The sequence below is a fragment of the Myotis yumanensis genome, unplaced genomic scaffold (genome assembly GCF_028538775.1).
Source record: "Myotis yumanensis isolate MYYU_CA2020_CCGP unplaced genomic scaffold, mMyoYum1.0.hap1 SCAF_3, whole genome shotgun sequence".
Lineage (NCBI taxonomy): Eukaryota > Metazoa > Chordata > Mammalia > Chiroptera > Vespertilionidae > Myotis > Myotis yumanensis.
In genome coordinates, this window is record NW_027223754.1 from 140,016,835 (window position 1) to 140,043,643 (window position 26,809).

The 26,809-nt window shown below is 38.4% G+C and overlaps 1 protein-coding gene across 4 annotated transcripts in view; it reads right to left on the reverse strand.

Moving 5' to 3' along the window:
* The window catches only part of NAV3 (neuron navigator 3), an 832,877-nt gene that overhangs the window by 184,464 nt on the left and 621,604 nt on the right, over positions 1–26,809 (reverse strand). For all 4 annotated transcript variants that reach the window (XM_070409676.1, XM_070409674.1, XM_070409677.1 and 1 more), the window contains 2 exons: positions 17,691–17,759; positions 14,412–14,551 (listed from right to left, as the gene is read on the reverse strand). In XM_070409676.1, coding sequence (XP_070265777.1) covers positions 14,412–14,551; positions 17,691–17,759 — 209 coding nt within the window. The remainder of the gene's footprint in view (positions 1–14,411; positions 14,552–17,690; positions 17,760–26,809) is intronic.

The following is a 26,809-nucleotide window of genomic DNA, read 5'->3' on the forward strand; positions in this document are numbered from 1 at the left end:
CATACTACCCAAAGCAATCTATAAATTCAACGCACTTCCCATTAAAATACCAATGGCCTTCTTCAAAGATCTAGAACGAACTCTCCAAAAATTCATCTGGAATAAAAAAAGACCCCGAATAGCTGCAGCGATCCTGAGAAAGAACAAAGTAGGTGGGATCTCAATGCCAGATATCAAACTGTATTACAAAGCCACTGTTCTCAAAACTGCCTGGTACTGGCACAAGAACAGACATATAGACCAGTGGAATAGAATAGAGAGTCCAGAAATTAGCCCGAACCAATATGCTCAATTAATTTTTGACAAAGGAGGCATGAACATACAATGGAGCCAAGATAGTCTCTTCAATAAATGCTGTTGGGAAAATTGGACAGATATATGCAAGAAAATGAAACTAGACCACCAACTTACACCATACACAAGAATAAACTCAAAATGGATAAAGGACTTAAATGTACGACAGGAAACCATAAAAATTCTAGAAGAATACAAAGGCAACAAAATCTCAGACTTATGCCAAAACAATTTCTTCACTGATACAGCTCCTAGGGCAGTTGAAACTAAAGAGAAACTGAACAAATGGGACTACATCAAAATAAAAAGCTTCTGCACAGCAAAAGAAACCATCAACAAAACAACAAGAAAACCCACCTCTTGGGAAAACATATTTGCCAACGTCATATCTGATAAGGGCTTAATCTCCAAAATTTATAGGGAACTCATACAACTTAACAAAAAGAAGATAAACAATCCAATCAAAAAATGGGCAAAGGATCTAAATAGACACCTTTCAAAAGAGGACATTCAGAAAGCCAAGAGACATATGAAAACATGCTCAAAGTCACTAATCATCCGAGAGATGCAAATCAAAACAACAATGAGGTACCATCTCACACCTGTCAGAATGGCCATCATCAACAAATCAACAAACGACAAGTGCTGGAGAGGATGTGGAGAAAAAGGAACACTTGTGCACTGTTGGTGGGAATGCAGACTGGTGCAGCCACTATGGAAGGCAGTATGGAGGTTCCTCAAAAAATTGGAAATGGAACTCCCATTTGACCCTGTGATCCCACTTCTAGGAATATATCCCAAGAAACCAGAAACACCTATCAGAAAGGATATTTGTAACCAGATGTTCATAGCAGCACAATTCACCATAGCTAAGATCTGGAAACAGCCTAAGTGCCCATCAGTAGATGAATGGATTAGAAAACAGTGGTACATCTACACGATGGAATACTATGCTGCTGTTAAAAAGAAGGAACTCCTACCATTTGCAACATCATGGATGGAACTGGAGAGCATTATGCTAAGTGAAACAAGCCAGTCAATGAAGGAAAAATACCACATGATCTCACTCATTCATGGATAATAAAGACCATTACAGACTTTTGAACAATAATAGATACAGAGGCAGAGCTGCCTCAAACTGATTGTCAAACTGCAGTGGGAAGGCCAGAGAGAGTTGGGGGGCAGGAGGGAGGGGAGTAAGAGATCAACCGAAGGACTTGTACGCATGCATATAAGCATAACTAATGGACATAAGACACTGGGGGGTAAAGGAGGGTAGGGGTTTGTCAAGGGCGGGGGGGAAAAAAGGACACTTATGTAATACCCTTTGTAATACTTTAAGCGAAAAAAAAAAATTTTGTATGTGGTAAGAGAAATGGATCTAATTTTAACTTTTTCAAAATGGCTATTCAGTTGTTCCAATACCATTATGCTAGTAAAAAACAATCATCTTTAAAAAAATAAATAAATAAAATAAAATAAAATAAAATGAAGGCCATCACAAAAGACAATAAAGGTCACTACATAATACTAAAGGGATTAATCCAATAAGAGGATATAACCTTGGTAAACATATATGCACCCAATATAGGAGTATCTAAATATATAAAAAAAAACTTCTGGAGGACGTTATAAGAGAGATCAACAATACAGTCATAGTAGTGGGCTTTAATATCTCACTAATTTCCCTGGATAGATCTTCCAGAGAAAAAAATTAACAAGGAAACAGAGACTCTAAATGACACACTGGATCAGATGTATTTGACATTTATAGAACATTTCACCCCAAAGCATCAGAATATACTTTCTTCTCAAGTGCACATGGGTCTTTCTCAAAGATTGACCACATGTTAGGACACAAAACAAGTCTCTACAAGTTCAAGAAGATGTAAACTTTATCAAGCATCTTCTCATATCACAATGGAATGAAATTAGAAATAAACTACAGTAAAAACACCCCAAAATATTCAAATACATGGAGGCTAAATAGCATGTTATTAAACATTGAATGGGTTACAGAGATCAAGAAATAAATAAAAAAAACTTTCTAGAAACAAATGAAAATGAACACAGAACTACCCAAAACATATGGAACACAGTGAAAGCAGTCTAGAGGGAAGTTCATAGCACTATGGGCCTACAAAAAAAACAAGAAAAATTAATAATAGACTCATAACCCTACAACTTAAAGAATTAGAAAAAGAACAAAAAAAGCCCAGCATAAGTAGAAAAAAGAAAGTAATACAAATTAGAACAGAAATAAATGACATAGAGACTAAAAAAAAAAAAAAACAATACAAAAGATCAATGAAACCAAGGGCTGGTTCTTTAAAAAGATAAATAAGATTGATAAACTGTTAGGCAGACTCACCAAGAAACAAAGAGAGAGGACCCACATATATAAAAGCAGAAACAAAAGTTTTAATTAACACGCTCTTATTTAAACAACACACTCATAACACACACACAAAAACTGAAACACAAAGAGGTTAAACAACCTGGCCAAAGTTATAAAATCTGTAAGGGATAAAATTGAGAACTGAACTCACCTTGGATTCCAAGTTAATTATATCAATGGCTATGTATATGGATAAGTTTAATGGTTCATTAAATATAGTGTTATTCCTTAACTATAGAAAATAGTGACTATCAAAGTCATACCTTTAGTTGAATTATATCAAGTGAACTTTCTTTCTCAATTGCCTTGATCCAACTGAAAACTAAGAACACCTCCAAACAGTGAATTTTCTTAACTTCATTGAATTATGTACATGTTCATGACCTCACTGTTTTGCTGAGTTTTGTCCAACATATAGGGCTCTATTTTTCTATTATTTCCAGCAATATTGATCAATGCTATTCAGTTCCTACAATCTTTAGAATTTTAATCTATGCACACCATCTGTTAAAATTTACTGAGTGGCTAGTCTATGCAAGACAGTCTAAGACACCACATAATCCAGTCAAAGGAAAGAAAACAGACTTATACATGATGAGAGGTATATATTAAATATTAAATGACTAGGAAGTGGGAAAGAAAATGGTAGGAATCAGAGTTGCACAAGGGGTGTACAATATTTAATAAAGACGGATGAGCTAAGGGTATTATGTAAGCATTCGAAGCAGATGGAACTTTTATAGAATTATTTTAGGGAGCTATGTGAAAATGTTGTTCTATTTATATTTAAAAATATATACATACACACATACATACATACATACATTGGGACACAGAGTTGTAGAGAAACATTGCCCTCCACCCCCAATGAAAGCATAGTACACTGTGGATATTGTTAAGAGAAAGATAATGGCATCATATTGAATTCATCCTCACTTTCTTACATGGCTCTCAAACGTTATTTATAATATATTTTATTCTATAATGAAAATAATGTTAATAATTACTACAAATATAATAATGCTAACTGGCATTTTATTGAAGGTTCATTAACTGCATTATCTCACGTTAGTGTCCTAACAATCCCATGAGGTGGGAAGGGCTCCTATTTCTAATTCATATTTGTGGAAACAAAGCTTTGAGAGCCTAAGGAACTCATTCACCACTAGTGAGGAGTTTGTGGGGAGCTCGGATTTGATTCCACATTGTGTGTCCCTAAAGCCCAAGCTCAAGTACTGTCGCGGAGGGGTTAACATAGAGGCTCACATAGGGGTGCTCAATCTGTACTGTGCACACGAATCACCAGAGACCTCACTAAACGCCCACCACCTGTGATTCTACAGGCCTGCAGTGGCTCTGAGATGCTACATTGCTAAGGAGCTTCCAGATGCCGCCAGTGCTCCTGGTCACAGACCCTGTTCTGAGTAGCAATTGTTTAACAGACTCAGAAATCTTGGCAATTGCTTGTATTATCAGTTTCAAAGGCTTGTTTCTTATGGCAGTACCCAGACTGGCTAAATTGGCTAAATGCTCCATAGCTGTGCTGCATTAACTTTCTTCACTCTTTGAACATTCAAAACCTTTGCCAGTTCCACATTCACCTGGATGTTTGGCAATTTATGGCAAGGGATCACAGAAAACAAAAAGCGGCCCATCAGGTTTCCCTAATGTCCTTTATTTCATCATTTTAGTCACATATTTAGCATGCGTCATGCATGTTTATGCAACTGGATTAAGAAGTCAGGAGAACTCCTACCCTGGCATATCTGGGAACTTTGGTGGCCATGCGAGGAGAGGGTGGAAAAAATAGTCAAGGTGCTTTTGAAATGTGCTGACATTAGCTAGATAGACTGCGATCAGCGCTCAAGTACAGAAGAGGAATTTCAATATCACTACACTGAAAACGGAGACAGGAGGGACTACAAATTAGAACATCCACCATCACGGTCACAGCAACAGCTTTAAAATTATTCTCAGATGAGTACACACATATAAGACACTTCTCTAAGCTCAACTGAAATCTGTCCCCAGCCTGTCTCTATATAGCAGCAATGAGGAGCTTCAAGTTTCATTAAGAGGGCAAATCATAAGCTGCTGTGCATCAGGAGGGCACTCGAATAATGAGTCTCTCCAGTCTCCTCTCAGTGAAGGTTGCACAACAACCCCAGCTGAAATGACAGCGTCTACAGCTCCTACAGAGTGGGTGTCATCACAAATTCTAGTCTCTGTGCCATTTATATATTCAACTAGAAGCCCAGTGCACAAAAATTTGTGCACTCGGGGGATGAGGGGAGAAGTCCCTCAGCCCAGCCTGTGCCCTCTCGCAGTCTGGGACCCCTCAGGGGATGTCCACCTGCTGGTTTATGCCCGCTCCCTGGGGGATTGGGCCTAAGCTGGCATCCCTCTGGCAGCCCAGGAGCCCTTGGGGGATGTTCACCTGCCAGCGGGGAGCAGGCCTAAGCTGCAGGTGGACATCCTTAGTGCTGCTAGCTCCTGCATTGAGCGTCTGCCTCCTGGTGGTCAGTGTGTGTCATAGTGACCAGTCATTCCCAGTCGTTCTGATGTTAGTGGTAATTTGCATATTACCCTTTTGTTATACAGGATAGAGGCCAGGTGCATGGGTGGGGGCCGGCTGGTTTGCCCTGAAGGGTGTCCCAGATCAGGGTGGGGGTCCCGCTGGGGTGTCTGGCCAGCCTGGGTGAGGGGCTGAGGACCGTTTTCAGACTGGCCACGCAACCTTCAGGGTGAGGGTCCCCATTGGAGTGCCTGGCCAGCCTGGGTGAGGGGCTGATGGCTGTTTACAGGCTGGCTACAGTCCCTTCAGGCGGGGGGTCCTGCTGGGGTGCTTGGCCAGCCTAGGTGAGGGGCTGATGGCTGTTTGCAGGCTGCCCATGGCCCCCAGCCACCCAAGCTCTCAGTGGAGGCTGGCTGGAAGCAGGTATCTGGAATTTATTTAACTTCTATAACTAAAACATTGTTGCCTTGAACAGAGGCCACAGCCAGCCAGGGCAGGTGGGAAGTTTGGCTTCCTCCATCACCAGGGCAAACAAGCCTCCTGCTTGCTTCAGCTCGGTGGCTGCTGGCCACAATCATGGTTTGGTTAATTTGCATATAGTCACTCTCATTGGCTGGTGGGCATGGCTAGGGGCATAGCAAAGGTGCAGTCAATTTGCATGTTTCTCTTTTATTAGATTAGATATTGAGTCCCTGGTCAAACTGAGATATTTCTGAATGTTAATAACTCAGCTTTTGACTGTGAGTGACTTGCTATCTAGTTATGGGGAAAAGAACAGATGCTTAGAAAAAATCTAAATTCTAAAACATTACATTCTAAATTCTAAAAATTCCAGAGTTCATTTTTGATGATCTCATGTTGCAAAACAATAACACTGATGACCTGGGGAAAATGCCAATGTAGTTCTAAAATTAATACATGGAGGTAAATGTGAAGGCCACAATAGGCATATGGAAAATATATATATATCTCCTATCTAATAAAAGAGAAACATGGTAATTAGCCGTACCTCCGCTAACCTTCCCATTGGCTAATTGGGGCGATATGCAAATTAACTGCCAGCCAAGATGGCGGCCGGTAGCCAGGCAGCTTGAAGCTAACAGGAGGCTTGCTTGCTCCAGTAACAGAGGAAGCCAACGTTCCCTGCCTACAGCTGCCGGCCTCTGAGCTTGCAGTTTGAAACACTGTTACAAATACAGAAGCTAAACAAAACCCCAGTAACCTGCTTTCAGTCAGCCGGGATCTCAGAGCTGGAGTTGAAAGAGTGTTTCGATTATAGAACCCAAACAAACCAGATACCTGCTTTCAGCAACTGAAGCCTCAGCGCTGGAGCCAAGCCTCAGAGCTAAAGCTGGCCCAGAGTAAAAAAAAGAAAAGAAAAAAAGGAGCAGTTGGGAGCTTCAGTCACAAACCAGCCTGAAAACGGCCCTCAGCCCCTCACCCACACTGGCCAGGCACCCCAGTGGGGCCCCCACCCTGAAGAGGGTGTGACCAGCTGCAAACAGCCATCAGCCTCTCACTCAGGCTGGCCAGGGACCCAAGCGAGACCCCCACCCTGATCCAGGACACCCTTCAGGGCAAACCAGCCGGCCCCCAACCATGCACCAGGCCTCTATCCTATATAGTAAAAGGGTAATATGCCTCCCAGCACTGGAATCAGCGGAGCCGCGAGGCTTCCCGGCACCGGGATCAGTGTCACAGGGGGCAGCACCCAAACCCCCTGATCGCCCTGCAGCTCTGTGTTTGATAGGGGGCGGGGCCACAACCTCCCTATCTGCCCTGCTCTGTTCCTGACAGGGGAAGGCGCCCCAACCCCCTGATCAACCCTGCTCTGTGCCTGATAGGGGGGAGTTCCCCAACCCCCTGATCGGCCCTGCTCTGTGTGTGACGGGGTAGAGCCATAACCTCCCCATCGGCCCTGCTGTGAGTGTGACAGTGGTGGCGCCCCAACCCCCTGATCTGCCCTGCTCTGTGTGTGTCAGGGTACGGAGCCCCAACCCCCCTGATGGGCCCTGCTCTGTGAGTGACAGGGGGCAGTGCCCCAACCCCCTGATCGGCCCTGCTCTGTGCGTGACAGGGGGTGGCGCCGCAATGTCCCCATCAACCATGCCTTGAGTGTGACAGGGGGCGGTGCCCCAGCCCCCCTATTGGCCCTACCCTGAGCGTGACTGGGGTGGCATCACAACTTCCCGATCCGCCCTGCTCTCTGCATGACAGGGGGCGGTGCCCCAACTCTCCAATAGGCCCTGCTCTGAGCCTGACCAGGGGCTGCACCTAGGGATTGGGCCTGCCCTCTGCCACCCGGGAGCAGGCCTAAGCCAGCAGGTCGTTATCTCCCGAGGGGTCCCAGACTGTGAGAGGGCACAGGCTGGGCTGAGGGACCTCCCCCTCCCCCACGAGTGCACAAATTTTTGTGCACTGGGCCTCTAATATATATATATATATATATATGTATTTTTTTAGTTGATAGTATTACAGATATCTCCCATTTTCCCTTCCTTTCCTCCTCATCTAGGAGATTTCTCTGTGGAACTTTAGTTTGCTCCAGAGCAGTGGTTCTCAACCTTCCTAACGTCACAACTTTTTAATATAGTTCCTCATGTTGTGGTTACCCCCCAACAACAAAATTATTTTTGTTGCTACTTCATAACTGTAATTTTGCTACTGTTATGAATCATAATGTAAATATCTGATATGCAGTATGTATTTAGGCAACCCCTGTGAAAGGGTCGTTCAACCCCCAAAGGCGTCACGACCCACAGGTTGAGAACCGCTGCTCTAGAGTCTAGCTTGATGTGCCAACAGTGTAATTAGCCTCAGAAAGGATACAGGGAACATACTCAACTATTTATCTCCTCTTCCTAACTGAATAGTGTATTACTTAAATGGAAGCAAACCAGCTTTCAACCCAAATGGTAACAAAAGTAAAAACAATGTGGATGACAACAGCAGGATTCTTTTGAAAGGATTCACTGTGTAGCAGCATTGTACTCAGTGATATATATGTCTCCTGCTAAATTTAGGACAATTTAAGCATCACAGAACACTGTGAAAGGGAGAAAATGATTAATCAATGTGGCCATAGCAATTAGTTTGGCAAATAATACATTTAGACTCTCATTTCATAATACATACCAAAGTACCTTTTGAACATTTTAAAAAGTAAAAAAAAAAAAGTAGCATTCAAATCCAAATATATATACATACTGGAACCTGCTGGCCCCTTGTTCACCTCACCAAACTCTCTTCCATAAATGATTGCTTGTGCAATGCCTCCATCATCAATTTTATGACTCAGCAAAAACATGGATCCAAGGCCCTGAGCATTGGGCACATGCTTATTTTGTACCATCCCAATGTTAGAGTGCCACTTGGTGGAGTATTGTAAAATTTAGGGAAGCTTCCATCCACCAGCCAGTTTTTTAAAAGTATGCAATTTCTGTATAGGCATGTATAATATGTATACACCTCACTATGAGCATTTATACATGAGCAAACAACATATGCTCCCATGTCTATTTAACCATAGCACCTGATATATGTACCTAATTATGTTGCCTCATGAAAATCCCAAAGAGTAAGTTGAAATTATCATGTAAACATTATTTTTCAGGCTTATATAAGTATTAAGAAAATAAAAGTCATGGCGAAATACATAATTAAATAATCAGTGAAGGAATATAAATAAAATATATCTGCATTGCCTTGAAAAGGAAATAAAACAGTTTATTGATCTCAGAGTCATTACAGAGTGAATAAGAACAACAACAACCAACAAGTCAACAAACAACATGTGTTGGTGAAGATGAGGCGCCAAGGGAAGGCTCATGCATTGTATGTGGGAATGCAGACCGGTGTATATGGGAAAAGAGTAAGGAGTGTCCTCAAATAAAAAAAAAAAAATGGAACTGTTTTATGACCCAGTGATTCCACTTCTGGGTGTATATCTGAAGAAACCCAAAACACTAATTCCAAAAATTATATGCACCCCTATGTTTATTGCAGAATTATTTACAATAGCCAAGTTATGGAAGCAACTCAAGTGCCCATCAATAGATGAGTGGATAACAAAGCTGTGGTACATATATACAAAGGAATATTACTCAGCCATAGAAAAGAACGGAATCTTAAAATTTACAACAGCGTGGATGAACCTAGAGGGGACTATGCTGAGTGAAATAAGTCATCAGTCAGAGAAAGACAAATACCATATAATTTTGCTTATATGTGGAGTCTAGAGAACAAAATAAATGAACAAACAAAACAGAAACAGATTCACAGATACAGAGAAAAGTCTGATGGCTGGAGAAAATGGGTGAAAAATGTGAAGGGATTAAAAAGTACAAATTGGTAGTTACAAAATAGTCATGGGGATGTAAAGTACAGAATAGGGAATAGGCAATATGTTGTAATAATTATATATGGTACCAGATAGGTACTGGAAATATCGGGGGGGGGGGGACACTTTATAAAATATATGAATGTCTAACTACTATGCTGTACACCTGAAACTAAAACAAAATAATATCAAATGTAAATTGTAATTTAAAAATAAAATTTAGCCCTGGCCAGTTGGTTGAGTGTCATCCTGTTTTGAAATGCCAGTTCAATTTCCGGTCAGGTCACATGCCCGGGTTGCAGGCTTGATTCCCAGTAAAGGTTTTGCAGGAGGTAGTCGATCAATGAATCGCTCGATCAATGAATCGCTCTCACAACAGTGTTTATCTCTCTCCCTCTCTCACTAAAAACCAATTAAAAATAAAATAAAATTTAAATAAAAAAAGTACTTCCTAAATTAGTTAATCTCAGGGGCGAAGGGGTGTCAAAGGATTTACATTCCCCTAAAAGAAAAATGGAGAAAATACTTAAGAACTAGATATCTATATTTATAGCAGTCAAAATTCCATGGCTAATCAACATTCACATTAAACCTTATAGTTTTCAAAAGTTCAATTAAAAATGTTGCTAAATTCTTAGTATGGATCCTATTAGATGTATGTTGTGTCAATGAAAGTAAACACTTCCACCCAGAAGATACTTCATCAGGACCCAGGAGAAGACGGGATGGGTAGTCTTCAGTCAATGCACAGTTACAATGTACACATCACACGGGAGAAACAAGGAAAAGACGGCAGCATGCCCTCTGGTTCTGGGGCATGTCTCCTAGCAACATGGAAAAACAACTCTCTGCTAACAAACTGTCAAATAATAAGTGTTTACAGACCATCATTTAGAAACTGAATTCCAGATAGAGCTAGGAATATTAACATTCCCAATAATTCCAAGCTGTTTAAACTTTTTCATACTTATCCAGATTTTATCAAACAAGAATGATTTCTTATGATAATTTACTTCAGGAACATAAAATGTATGTCCAAATGAATCAGGGCATCGTTTTCTTAGGATCCCTGATTCCCAGTGAACAAATATTTGATGTTTCTTTAAAGCATATATCTGTCTAGAGTACTCTTGTCAGGTACATGGGCAAAGTGATAAATCTGGTGTCGGGACATATTACTTATTCATTGTTAGTTTCTAAATGGAAGTTCACCAAGATAATAAATTTGGACTCTCAAAAGAAATGATTTTTCTAGAAACAATGCTATCTTCATTTCACCACTTGCTTTGAGAAAAAATTTTCCCATTTCAACAGAATGGTGGGATGACATTGCCTTCAATTACAGCATTTCTGTTTCAGCCTTCTCTTCTAGTGATAATCTATGGCCATGTTCACTGATATTTAATTCATTTAGTGAAACACTGAAATGAACATTATTATTAAAGTAATGTGAGATGTATCTTTTGAAGTGCAGTTTATGATTCTCTATGATTTCCTTTCATTAGATGTCACACAATTTGCAAATAAGCTATTTTACAATCCCATATATGTGAAAAGCTACTGTGCTTTCAACAGGGAAATGAAATTGTTTGAATTGTGAATAAACCTTTACTGTCATATATAATAAAAGGCTAATATGCAAATTGACCGAACAGTTGACCAACTGGTTGCTATGATGCGCACTGACCACCAGGGGGCAGACGCTCAATGCAGGAGCTACCCCCTGGTGGTCAGTGTGCTCCCACAGGGGGAGCGCCGCTCAGCCAGAAGCCAGGCTCATGGCTGGCAAGCGCAGTAGCGGTGGCAGGAACCTCTCCCACCTCTGCGGCAGTGCTAAGGATGTCCAACTGATGGCCTAGGCCGGCTGCCTCAGGGAGCGGGCCTAAGCCATCAATTGGACATCCCCCGAGGGCTCCAGGACTGTGAGAGAGTGCAGGCTGGGTTGAGGGACCCACCCCCTGAAGTGCTTGAATTTTGTGCACTGAGCCTCTAGTCTATTATAAATTCTAGAGATTCTTCAATACATTCATATCACTCATCAACTAAGACTTGTAAAAGAAGGAAGAAAGTATATTTATACTTACAAGCATTTAGAGAGCACATGAGAGTTTAATTTGGTTAATCCTTTAGAAAAATATCCTATCCTAATTTATTAATTTTAAGAGTTATAATTTCTAAGAATTTAAAGGAATAGCAATTAGAATTAGAATACTAAAGTTAGTACTGTCTGAATTCTGTCATTATAATACTATAACCTTTGAAAATTCTTATTTAATTTTAATCTCATTTAGTTATGGCCGGGATATGTATGCAAATTAGCTTTGACAGAGATCAACTTGTCAGCAGATGGAATCTTGTATTGTTATATAAGTTATGCTACCACTACAAATCTTCATGTCAAAAAGGTTAAATAAGATATTCATACCAAAAAAGATATACCACTGGAATAGTGTAAAGAACAAATTATAAATAGTTTCATATGAAATGTTTATTATTGTTTTGTTTGCTCTCATAATTTATGTTTTTGAAATATAAAATATCATGACACAAATATTAATTTAGAAACATTGATATTGGATATTGGATATATTGACATAAATTTGTAACTCCTTATTTACAGAAAATGCCATGTAGCATGTAAAACAAATTCCAGATAGATATATCATATGATACAATTTATACTAAAGTTATTATTGGCAACTTTTAGGCATTTAATGACTATTTGAGGTATTATAAATATTTGTGAATGTGAGATCACACACATTAAATATTTTGGAATTTTTAGTTAGTTGGAATTAAAAGTAATGGCTAACTCGCCATGAAAACTTTTGTCTTTTGCTCTAGTTTTGGACCTAAGGATATCTGCTTTTCATGGTCAAGAACCTCAAAATGTATGTCATCTGTCTCCACCTTGTGGTTACTGTAAATATTGCTATTTTCTAATTTAGCACTGCTTCCTAAATATACTTGAGAGACTGAGAGACTATGAAAAATATATGACTGCTTGCCTACCTTTGGATTTTTACTTTTAAACAACAGACATTTTTTAAAAATTATTTCACACAACAGGAAAATTCAGATACATTATGATATCAAAGTGTTAGGTCATCTAAAGCATTTCTAGGTCTCTTTGTGAATGTTATTAGTAATTGCTTGAAAAATACTATATAATTGTAGTATCACATAGCTAAATTGGATACTTAAGCAGCCTGTTCAGGACAACTCCATATATGTTTAGTTTCCCTTAGAATTTCACATTACATACAGACTCTGTATGACACTTTCCAGGAAAGTCTCAAAAGGAGGGAAATGTTTTTCTGATAAGAAATTGTTCTCATTTTTCTCCCCAGGAAAAATAGAAGTCTTAGGTAATACATCTTAGGTTCTTCAATCAGTGGTTTATTCTATATCTTGAAGACAAACACCTAACTTCCAAATACCCATTATTTTCTTATTTTTCCATTAGGTTAAAAAACTGGAGCTATTTCAGAATCAAAACACATTGCTTTGCCCTAACTGGTTTGGCTCAGTGGATAGAGCGTTGGCCTGCGGACTGAAAGGTCCTGGGTTTGATTCTAGTCAAGGGCACATGCCCAGGTTGCGGGCTCGATCCCCAGTAGGGGGTGTGCAGGAGGCAGCCGATCAATGATTCTCTCTCATCATTGATGTTTCTCTCTCTCTCTCTCTCTTTCTCTCTCTTCCTCTCTAAAATCAATAAAAACAAACAAAAACACATTGCTTTCAGGAATTTATGGTCTGTCCAGTTTTGTATTAATGATGGGAAATTCTCACAAAAGTACTTAATTCCTAGTCAACTTGTCTGAGAAAGAGAAAGCTGCTTAATCAAATCATCTAGGAAACAACTTGAAATGTAATCTGAGCAAAAAAGTTCCTACCTGGTTAAATTAGTTAAACGAAATTTGCCAACAGTTACATTAACTAAACATATTTGTCACTTTTGAGTTTCATGTCTTGTTGCATGTAGAGTTCTATATTGTGAAGAGAAGTTTAAGTTCTATTGATTTGAAAAAGCTACTTCAAAATCCAGCAGAATGGCGTAGTCCCTCAACAGTCACATTGCTTACAATAGTATAGGATCTTGATTTTTCTCATGATTTAGGTGTAAACTACATACTCGCTTGCTTGTACCCATGCTCCACGGCGAGATGCATCAAGCCAGCACCTCTTTAAATGCACATTATGGACATTGCAGAAAACTGTGCATCATACAGTTAACATATAACCTCACTTTAGCACAGACATCCGCTGTGTTCTTTCTTGCTGATAACTTTGAGTTTTAATATTTCTATTATGCATTCTTTCAAGAAAATAAAATAAACATGAATAATTTGTTTCTTTACAAGTTTCAAAGATTAAATACCCATCATAATTATCCCTCAAATGTTTATGCTCCAACCTTAATTGCCCAAAACACTATGGTACTTATTTATGTTAACTAAAGCTAAGGATTCAGATAATTTCATATAGATGTATGATTTCAGGATACATGTTCATAAAACATGAGAAGACAAAAGAAAATGCTATTTATATGCCTCCAGGAGAAACTATTTGAGAAAGAGATCTTACTCTGTATACAATTAACCACTGAAACATAAATGAGTCTGTATCTTTAAAATGATCTTCAGATAAGAAAAGCCCTGAAGAAAGCTGGAATTCAGGAGGGGCAGTTAGAAAACATAGGCAACTTCACTGGTAACATTTCCATTCCAAAAGCTGTAACACTGCTCAAATGTCGCATTTAGTATGTAATTTATGATACACATATGTTCAGCTGATGTCATCATGCTGTAAGGATACATGTAAGTTAGACTGACGCCATCATGCGGTAACAGGCTGACACTTACCTTTTTCATTGCCATTTGCATACGTTGGAGGCTTGTTTTTGTCAATGCTGTTAAAGCTCTGACTTCTCCTATTTAAGTTAGAGGCTCCCTGGGCCTTGCTGCTGCTGCCCGCTGCGGGCACCCTAGAAGGTCCTGGAAGCCTGAAATAGTACAAGAAAAATTACATCATTATTGTACATTCTGAAAAGCTGTGGAGCAGGAGGTTCTGAGCAGGGAAGTGTTCATAGGAAAATCACAACATATGACGTTCTAAAATCTACGCAGCAGAAAATGTTGTTTTAAGTGACAAATAAATAGCTAAGGTGTGAGAATCTCCAGAAAAAAAAAATCTTGTTTGACTTTTCAATAAATATAGCTCCAAAGTATATTAGTAATATAGAACAATTAGAAATCAAGTCACCTTTAACGGAAAGAAACCATACTTACCATACCCTGATGAATAAAAATTTGACTTAAAAGTACTGTAACAATTACATAAAAAGTGAGGGAAATAATAACACTTTATTGTGTTCTCAGGGCATTAACCAGCTACCTGCAGTTGTTTAAGCTGTTCTTATCACTGTATAGATATTTGTTTTTATCTCCGGTAGCTGTATCCTAAATCAACTTGTACATCAATAACAAGGAGAATGAAGTTACTGAACCAACTGCAAAGAGCAACTACTTACTGAACACTTAAGCTAGCTAGCTACTCTAAAAGTCTGAGTGCAGAGCAAGGTCATGAGTCCATTCATTTCTGACCAATCTCATTGTCATAGAAACTTTCGTTCTCTTGCCAAAAGCAAGCACCTCACAAGTGTAGCCAACTGATCATAGAAGAACTATAACAAGAAAGACACAGGTCTCAGCAGAAGGAAATCTCTGTTCTCACAGAGACAATTTAAAATACACCTACACTGACAGTAGCTTCGGCTATTCTTTGTCTATGAAGGACAGGGCATTATGAAATATGTGCAGAATGTCTTGAAATTAGAGGAAGTTTGACAGAAAGTTATAATCTTCAGTTATGGTATTTGGACTATAAATATCAGTTTGGATCATTTCTTTTACTGTTTAAATGATTTCTATATTAAAATTTTAAGTATCAAAATTTTTTGTGTGAATTGTGTTTAAAATGTACAATGACTATATTTTATACTACTAACATATCTTGTACATATAATAAAATCAATCCACATAAATTAAAAACTAGAAATTAAGAACTAATACTGGCATTCTGAGAGATATTTAAATACATGACAGTAAAGGTTGCTATCCACTTGGTAGGGTTTGCTGCCACCATGTGAATGCCACTGTGTACTGCTGTGATAATTTCCTTTTTAAAAGAAAAAAAAAACAACAACAACACAAAAATAACCCAGAACTTATAAAACATCACTACATTTTTTTACTGGTATCTTTTATAAAATGTCTAAAATAATGTTCATATCTGTTATATTGGTGCCTAATATGTCACAATTTCACAACCAGTTGTGACAATATTCACATTTTAAATCAATTTACAATATTACTTAATATATTATTTCCATAGATGATTAGGAAATTGAATGCTTACATAATGTAAACACTTTTTAAAACAGTAACGGGTATTGCAAAATGGAATGAACATCAGGAAAACACAAATAGCAGCTTAAAAACAGAAGTCTTGATTTCTTGGAATAGTTAATAGTTTCAAAATGCTGATTGTATTTTGGAGTTTAAATATGTGGCTAATAAAGATCTCATCAACTATTTTGCTAATGAGAGGTTGTGTCATACACAAGATTAGAATTTTTTCCAAATGATTAAAGCAATTAAATTTTTGCTCAAGTTGAATAACGGACATTGTAAGTAAAAGCACAATAACCACAGACACAGGGATTCTGAGAATTAGTGATTGCCCTCTGCAGAAAGGACTCGACTAATTAATTTGGCCAAATGTCCCAATCAAAATAAATCGGAAAACTATTCCTGTAGACCCAGTCATTGATTTTAAAAGTTCTTTCCAAACTCACATGCATAAACAAACTTTGCCATCAAACTTGCCCTGCTTGCAATAAAAGTTCATCTGTTTCTAGAAAGCAATTAAAATGCATTTTAATCTTTACTGTGACCCATGAAGCCAAGTGATCTTTAGTTCTCAGTAAAAGAAATTAAAAAATCCATTTGCTCTTCTCATTACCCTCATTTGACAAGCAGCCAGAGCTCCAGATCATTCATCAAAGTAATAAAAAGAGAAATGAGACTAAAGCTAAAAAAAGGAAGAAATCAAGACGTTCTATTAAATCAAAGTCCGTAAAATATATTTTATATGCATCAGTCTTGGAAGTGGTAATAAAAATGCTTATGTACGTGACAGCTCACTGTTCGATTTATAACATCTCTTCTAATTTTCATTAAATACCCTTTTAATTTTTCTCTCCAGAATAATTGTAATTATTATGGAAATGAACATAACTTAGAAAACTGAGGTGAGGGGCAAAGCACATACCTCAAGTCAAGGTATCATAAGCAGTCCTTGTGGTCAAACACTGCACGCCATGCTTCATTATCACAGCAGTGACCAGTAAGCCACCCCTGAGATACTTCCCCAGCAAATGAGAGGCATACATAATCACACAATAATCAGGGTACAAGACACATCTGGTGTGGCTTCGCTCAGCTGTTCCACGCTATCATCATGCCTTCAGCAACTTCACAGTGAAAAGGGAACCAAACACTTTCCACACATTTTCATATACCAGTATTTTCATATTTTCCAAACAGAAATGTCATGTATTATAACAGACTGTCTTTAAAATGCACACATCATAAAGAAGCCAGCATTAAATCTATGATAGATAAAAGGACAGGCCTGGCTGACCTGGTACTAAGGTCCCCACATAAGTTTGCCAGTGTTTCTTCATTCTGCTTCAAGATGTGTAATAATTAATGCATGCCCATCTCAGAAAGCAATTGTAACGTTCATGCGTAACTTCCAGATTCCGTGACCTGAAGTGGGTTCTTCCAAGCAATTTCTTTCTTGACTTTCTCTAAGCCTGGAAGCTAGACTTCAGCCCAGTTGTAGCACTATGTATGACAAACCTAAAGTAGAAGCAGCCAAATCCATTTTCATGATCTAACACAATCACGCTCATCCCGAGACTGCATAGGAATAAGCCTCTTAGAAGAATTCAGTCCTCTAAACTTTTCATCCAGAAGAATGTAATGTTTGAAAGCAATTAGAATGATAGGACAAAGCATCATGGGGCATTTACTTGATTATCACTGTTAAGCAATACATTAGAGATAGTAACTGACCTAGTGGGCTTTTTTTGACTGGTTGCAATTCCACTGTGATTAGACTGAGCTGCATATCTGGCTGCCAGACTGTATGAGGAGAAACAGAGAAATTGAATTAAAGAGATTCTTTGAACATGGAAAGAAGGCACAAACTTACAAGGAAACTATGAGTTAATGAAATGCAATTGGGACATGTATACACATGTACAAAGAATAAATTAATTAGAAAATTATGATAATGCAACATATATAGCATGGCATTTGATTATGAACACACTGTGAGATAATGGGGTGCACCCCTTGTAACGAAGTGTCATCATTGACTTTAAAATTAAGCCTGTGTGATCCTATTCCCATTATTGTAGTAGTAGTATTTTATCTTTTAAAATATTTAACCTTTGTAAATGACTATGAAAACTTCAGGAAAGCTAAAGTTTGACTTATATAATAGAAAGATATCTTCCTCCAAAAGTTAAAATGAAAATAAGAATATGAAATGAGTCATTATTTTCTTTAATAAACTCTTCTAATTTGCTATTTTAACCTGTTAGTTTCAAAACCACCTGATTAAAATATCTGATTTCTAATAATTTATTGTTGCTCTTCCATCCTAGATAGAGTGTTTTTAAGGAAGTAAACTATACAGATGTTTTTCTAGAGAAAGAATTACACAAAAATTGAGATTAAATTGGAGTTAAATCCTTCAAAAACAAACAGCAATTATTGACAGCTTTTGGGCATTCTTTAATTATAATTCTTAATGATTTTAAAATAAAAAAAATCTTTAATCAAAACCACACAAGAACACGTTATTTAAACCAAGTTTTGAAGAGCAGTGAATATGTTACAAACCAAACGAAAATGTGTACTTTGAGTTAAGCTGATTTCCGAATTACCCCCGGGGTCTGAAACTGGTGATCTGAAGGATATGGTGAGACCTGAAACATGTTCACACACCCTGGGATGGTCATGGGTTGACTGATGTGTGGAGAATCACTTCTCAGGTGACTGGGATGACTCTGAACAGTTGTTGCATGCATAGTTTCCAAGGCCTCCAAGGAAACAGGAACAACATGGGGTGTTGGAATCAGGGAAGAAGGGTCAATTGGAGCCCCGCTGCAGTAGATCCAGTTGCTTTGCTGCTATGCAAAGGGTATCTTAGTCAAGGATGGATTTCTTAAGATGATGACATATTTCCCAAGTTAACTCTTACCCCGCTGAGCCAAGTCTGTGGTGGGAACATGCAGGTCCTTAAAAATGCCTGGCTAGACAGGAATAAATCCTCATGTCAAGGAAGCTTTTTGGGTTCACAGAGCACTTGTTTCTTCACATTTGGTTTGAGATACGTTATTACTTGCATATAGTATTGCTTTCTCTATTCTAAGTATACTGGACACTGAGTCAACTGGCCAACTGACCTCAGTAGCAATAAAAACAGAGGATAATTTTAAATAAAAACCAAAGTGTCTCAGTGAAATAAGAAAGTTAATTTAAAATTAAAAAATAAAAGTATCTAAAGTAAAGAAAACCTTTTGTGAATGTCTCAGCCTATTGTGTCAATCCAAGAGTAAGAACTATCTAAAGGTTCACCATTTGGGGTATCCTGTAACTCTCCAAATTGAACACAAAATTAGCAGGAGAGATGGCAATAAAACAAAGGACTTGAAGCTACCTTATTGGTTTCTCTTCCATTTTAAGAAATATAATTTCTAATATAGAAGTGAAAAAAACAACAAAATTTAGAGAGATCAAGGAACATGACCCAAACCAATTTGGTTTCATGGCTCATATGTGTTTTCTAATGTAATACAAGAGAATACTTGTTGCCTATATCATTAAACCAAGCCTTCCTACTTCAATCTTTTGAAACTTGGCTTCTGCTTTGCTTCCCTTGCACTTGTGAAACTGCTAATCAAAGAACACAGAGTTGTATCCAGTTCTCACCATACTCTTAACATCTTTGCATTTGGCCTCATTGTTCCCTCTGCCTTTCCAGTCTCTCTCTTTCAGAGACTTCCATACCAATAAGCTCAGTGGATTTGCCCACCACCATTCTTGTCCATTTTTTCTTTCCTTTAAAGGCCCTCTTTCTTTTAAAGAAATGATTTTTCTTACGTCCTCTTTCTTCAAATACTTACATGCATTCTTTCACTTAGCAATTTGTTTCTTACCTAAGATTTCATGAAAATATACTAGAAACTAGAATTAATGTCTGCAACCTACTCCCAGCCATCAATATCAACTGAGTAAAAGATGTCCATTCCCATGATCCTCAAAATCACTATATTAAACTCCCCATTTTCCTTCTTTTATTGCCCAAGTCCTAATCAGATCCTTTAATTTGTTGATTTCTTGTCACAGCATCACCATTTTTTTTTTCAGTTCTATGGACTTCAAACCTTAATTGTTGATTCTTCCCTTTTTCCTTTTAATTCTTGCAGATATTTAATCAAGACCATGTCATTTGCATCTACTTTCTCATTCAGTTTCCATGTTTATCACACAACTCAAGCTCCCAACTCTTCCCACAACACCTCTAGCTCCTTTTATTTTTCTTAGTTTTTTGTTTGTTTGTTTAAATCTGGCTCTTACTTCCTACACAGCAGAAAAGCATCCCCCCAAGAGTGCTTATAATGCCATTTTCCAATTTACAAATTTATAAACAGATTATCAAAAAGCAGGAGAGTAGATACAGCTAACACAATTAGTAGTAAAACAGACACAAGGAACATGTAGACACAGCTCTGAGGCAAGTAGGGAAGATTAATAAAGTCAGAACACCAATAAACTATGGATTTTTCAGACATCTGGACTGAAGATTGCATATTTTTTTCCTGAAATGTTGTCAAATGTAGCTAATAAGTGGCAAAAATATCAAAAACCAAAGCACAAAAGAAATAAATACTTTGAGACTCACTGTGAGTTCTACTAAAGGAAGTATCAGCTCATCTACTTGATAAAGTGGAATATCAAGAGAATAGTTTTATTTCCCTTAACATGGAAGGGAAAAGGAGACTAGAGACAGCCAATTTAAAAAAAAAAAAAAGGCTGAAACTCATCTGGTGTCCAATACACAGAAAGATTCAAACTGCCAGAACATTTTAATCCAGCCTCAGTGCAAATTCCCAGGTGGGACTGTAATATCCATTTACTACAAGGAAAGCTTCTCAAAGTAAACATCCTGAATTTCAATCACCTAACTAACCACTGGGCCGCGCTACTCAGAGTACTGTCCACAGACCAACAAAATAGGCACCACCTGGGGCTTGTCAGAAAGACTGAATCTCAGGTCTCCTCTCAGACCTACTTGAATCAGAATCTGCATGTTAACAGAATCCCCAGGTGCTTGGTAGGAATAATAAAATTGAAGGAGCTGTGTCTACAGAAGACCCACAAACATACAACCTTGACAAAAACAACAACGAACTTGTAGTTTCCTAACTCAAACTGCATAATCTACATATCTCCTGCACACCTCATTTAGTATCCAGCTGCTACTTCAGATATTGCTGACTCCTTTCTTCCTCTAGAAACCCTAATCTCATCTTTTTTTAACACAACAGTTATCTCTCCAGCCACTCCTCCTATTTCCCAGATAAAGGTCCACTCATTGATCCCTCCCCTAAATTTTGTACTATGACCATGAATAATTTCAAAATCATAATCCTAGGCATCAGCTAATTTTTTCTCCATTCCTTTTATAGCAAATCTATATTTTATACTCAAAACTCAATCTTAATCTCAGAGTCTCCTGTCTAAATATTTCACTGATACTTTTTAGATATTCCAACTGGACCTATCACCTACATTTCTGCCAGGTATTCCAAAAACATTCAAAACCTAACTCATTTTCCTTCTTTCAAAACATCCTTTCTCTCTTTGATTTTGCTATTTAAATTTGGTGTCACCAACATTTTCTCCATTGAACATTATGGAGTTGTCCTGATAATTACCCACTTTTTTTTTTTTTTTTACTTCCTTGCCATTTATTTCCTGGTCTCTAATAATACCTCTTCATTAGTCTCTGTTATCAGTCCATTTTTATTTTCAGGCAAATCAAATCATTCTTCTCACAGCCAACAGAATTAACTTTCCCAAGAAAGAATGGATGGCAATCTCTTTCTTTGAAATTGTTGTTGACTCTACTTGTCTGTAGGATAAAATCCGAGTTCTGTGATTTGGTTTATAGATGCTTCAGCATGTCTCCCATCCTCTTTTACAGCTTCAACTCCTCTGTACACCCTCCACCCCACGTTCTCCACTGTCACCACACCTCTTCCCTGTGGCCTTTTCCCCCCATTGTTCCATGGATTTTCTCATGAGGTTTCCTTCATCTGAAATACTGTTCCTTCCCCTATCCACATTACAAAATCTTATTTCTATTTCAAAATCTTGCCCAGACATCAACTCAAGTTGAAGCATGTTTCAAGTCCAGAGTTAGTTTTCTCTCCCACTGGTGCATAGGTCTTTATTCTTCTCTATTCAGTTGACATGGAAATTTATCAGGTTAAATGTCTGTTTCCTGAATTGATTGTTTTTTGCTCACCAGGCCAGGCATTACATTATATTCTTTTTTTTCTTCATTCTCAGTTCCTCTCATGAGGTTGGTATGTGTTCAATAACTAAATGACTTATTAATTTTTACTGGGGAGTAGTTTCAAACAATGATACAACACATCATTTCAGCTAGGAAAACTGTTTCAAGAACGGAGTGATCAAAAATATATTAAAGAGAATACAGAAACATACTCATCTTCATTGTGTCCTTATTAAGTGACAGGCAGTTTATATTTTCTCATTTCTTTCTTTTTTTTGCTGATTTTCAGGAATTCTTTATTTTATTGAACTTACTGGGGTGATGCTGGTAATATCTGAACACTAAGTAATTTGTATAAGTTATACCTCTTGTAAGTAGCAGTATTGAAACTTAAACTTTCGTTTGTTAGTTTCTATAATCCGTGCTCTATTGTGTCATAACATATCATCTTCTTGCCAACTGAATACAAATTGTAATTTTTAATGCTTCTTTTGCAATTAATTATTTGCCTTGTGGAACTGCAAATACCCCCAAGATATTATAATAGTAATTTTATATGTCATACAGAAAATCACTCTTCCAATATCAAATAAATCTACTTTCAACAGATACTCTTCAGCATTCAGACAGATAACATTAAATAATTTCATTCAACAGATCACATGTAGAAATCTAGAGTAGGCAGTAACAAATGTTAAAGGGTAAGATACTTTTAGTATCAAAGCAGCTCTCCTCAAATAACTTCCAAGTAAACACTATCTTTAAAAACTTTAAGCAGCATGTTAGTCAGGGAGAGAAAATATGGCATATCATTTATAACTTCCCTCTCCCATGCCCATTGCACACATGACCAATCAATCACAGAACTTTTTTTTCTTCTGCTGCTGCATTAGCCTCAAAATTCTTGGCCAGGATTCAAGAAACACTTATTAATAAAAAATAGAATAAGAGTAAAAATTATTTTCATCTCTTCTTTAATAATAAAAGAGTAATATGTAAATTGACCCTAAAGGCAGAACGACCAGAACGACCGCTGGACTATTACTATGAGGCACACTGACCACTTCTTGGTCTGTTTCCCCGGCCGGCAGGCTCTGATTGGCTAATGGCGAATGGGGAACTGGGGGTGTGTGGCAAGGGATGTGGGCATTGCCAGGCCAAGACCCCTGGTACAGGGCCGGCGAGTGGGCAGGAATAGCTGACCTTTAGGTCCCCTTCCCCTGGCTGTCAGGCACCCATTACCTGATGGCAAAATGGGAACCAGGGGTGGATGACAGCAGGGAGTGGGGCTGCAGGAAGCTGGGGAAGATGGCCCTGATCACAGACCAGGCCTAGGGACTGTACCTGCACACGAATTTTATGTGCTGGGCCTGCTGCACAAAATTTGTGCACTGGGTGGGGGTGTCCCTCAGCCCAGCCTGCACCCTCTGCAATCTGGGATCCCTCAGGGGATGTCCCACTGTGGGATCAGGCCTAAACCGGCAGTCAGACAATCCGGGACCACTGACTCCCAACCGCTCACCTGCCTGCCTGTCCGATTGCCCCTAACTGCTTCTGCCTGCCAGCCTGATCACCCCTTAACTGCTCCCTGGCCAGCCTGATCAACGCCTAACTGCTCCCCTGCCTGCCTGATCTCGCCCCCAACTGCCCTCCCCTGCTGGCCTGGTCACCCCTAACTGCCCTTCCCTGCAGGCCTGGTCCCCCCAACTGCCCTCCACTGCCAGCCATCTTGTGGCAGCCATCTTGTGCGAGGGTGTGATGGTCAATTTGCATATTACATCTTTATTATATAGGAGATATATATATATATGAATCACCAGAAATTGTCCCAAAGGACATTGAAGAATCATCTTTCTCAAAGCAACACACACAGGGTAAGCCTTCCAGAACCTTTAAGTCTAAGCACTATACAGAATTCAAAAGTGTCTCAAATATAGAATTTAATAAATGTTTTGTTTTGTGATATGTGGTTATATGAAAATATATAGTTCTGATATGCTTAGAAGATATAGAATATTTAATATTTCAACCAGAGTTTTATGTTAGATTTATACTCTAGATTTCACAACTAACTTGAAAGATAAGAATAAATATCTCAGAAAATGAGGCATTCTTCAACATCAAAATAAACCCTCACAATTTGCCTTTAAGAAGGTAGCAAACAAGCTACCATAACTCTGAATATATTTCAAAAGGAACATTCTGTGGTTTGCTCTCTTTACCCATAAATGTAGTCACTAGAATTTTGTTCTGAGCCTTCCTCTCGCCCCACTCCCACCCCAGCTTTATACAAATTTCTTGAGTAATCTCTTCCTTGCTATGGTTTCAATCAATAAAACACAGTTAAGCTAATGTTCTCAGGTCTTTATCTCTGGCCTTGACTGTTCTCCCGGGACCACACTAGAAATGGCCCCACTGAAATTTCAAATTCATGAAAGCCAAATCTGAACTTTTCCTCTCCACCTCCTTCTCTTCATCTGTTTCCACTCTTACATTATTATTTTATTCTTTATTGAAGTACATCACTATTCAATGAAACAACAAAAATAGAAATGTGATGACTTTCCTTCACCCTTATCTGCAAACAGTCCCTGAGATTGCTGTCCTGGAGAGACCCTGCTTAGCCATTATTCCAGCGAAGCTGCCAGACACATGAAATAAGAAGTTACCTTAGACGTGGATTCTCCAGCTTCAGATGTTTGGCTTCCCAGCAGCTCCCTCTAGAGGTGTGCCCTGTCTGATTCGTAGGCTCACAAAATCCCTAAGAATAATAATGGCTATTGCTTTGTGCCACTGTACTTGTTTTTTTTTTTGTTGTTGTTATTTTTTTTTGTTGTTAATCCTCACCTGAGGATATTTTCCTGACCAAGGCCAGGGATCAAACCTATAACCCAGGTACGTGCCCTTGACCAGAAATTGAACCCATGATTCTTTGATGGGTGAGGCCAACACTCTAACCACTGAACCACACAGGTTTGTTTGTTTTTTTTTCAAACAGTAATAGATACCTTTAACACAGTTCTAGCTACACTTTTTCCTTGGCTGGATAGTGGCCATTTTCCTGATAGTGAAATGACATTTCTCTCATCAGTGCCTTCCCATGGGCTCTTTCCTCTAACTGTGGTCACTGATCACTGTACTCTGTTAGCGTACCTGTTGAATGATCTGGGTAAACAGGTCTTCTAATGGAGTGTGGGTAATCTGAAAGGTAAAGCATCACGGTTTCTCAGCCACATATCTAGCATAATTCTTGGCATGTAGTGGGGCTTGAATCTTTATGTGTGGAAAGGTAACATCGGAACTTTCAACCACCGATGGGCGGGGGCGGGGGGGAAACTGGGCTCTTCCAAGGGGCTACCAGTTGGATTCCTGGTCAGGGCACATGCCAGGGTTGTGGGCTCCATCCCCAGTATGGGGCACACAGGAGGCAGATGAAGGATGATGTTTCACTATCATTCATGTTTCTATCTCTCTAGCCCTCTCCCTTCCTCTCTCTCTAAAAACCAATTAAAACATACATTTTTAAAAATCAGGCACAAAACAGTCATTCTTAAAATATATATACTTCATAAAAATCTAATTGGATAAACTATGCTTATCAGAGCAAGATAGACCATAAGGACATTTTTTCATATTATGTAGATTTTTTAAAAATATTTTTTAAATTAATTTCAGAGAGGAAGGGAGAGGGAGAGAGAGATGGAAATATCAATGATGAGAGAGAATAATTGATCGGCCGCCTCCTGCACGCTTCCCACTGGGGATCGAGCCTGCAACCCCTTGCTTATGCCCTTGACCGAAATCGAACCCAGGACCCTTGAGTCCACAGGCCGATGCTCTATCCACTGAGCCAAACCAGCTAGGGCTTATGTAGATTTTTATAACTACCTGTATTAAGAAATTTTATGGAAAATTATGTTAGAATCTCCCCTATTCCTCCCTTGTCTATCTACCCTGTCTTGATGTCACATGAACATATTATGAGTGGAAATCCCTATACAGAAACCCTACACAGTCATACATTAGTACTCTTGATTCCCAAAGAGAGAGAAAAGTGTGCTTAATCATAACATCATTTGTCCTTTTAATAGCACTGGTATCCAAGGCACCAAGGAAGAATACAAAGAAAGAAATCACAGAACTTGATGTAAGAAATTTCTTGGGCATGGGGTTTAGTTAACAATTTTTACCTCCTGATGGTACTTTTCTTTTACAAGATGCTATGCTAAAAAGGTAGAAATTATTTCCTTCAAAACTCACTTAATATACCTTGAGAGGAAATTATGAATATGTTACCCAAGATATACTATAATTAAATGCATGGGAATAAAGTTTTAAACTGAGAATTTTTAGACAAAATAATCTTTGAAGACAATGAAACACATTCACTAAAATTTTAAAACTGAGATAGATGGAAATATATTTCCTTATATATCCTATGATTGCTAAGTATAGGAATAAAACCATGTATCCAGAATTAAGATTTGAAGAATTCTTTTAACCAAATTCTTCCTTTAGTATAAAGATTTTCTCTTTGTAGGATCCTTGTGCAATGTAATAAAATGGTAACTGACCAGCTCATAGCTCTAAGAAAGAGGGA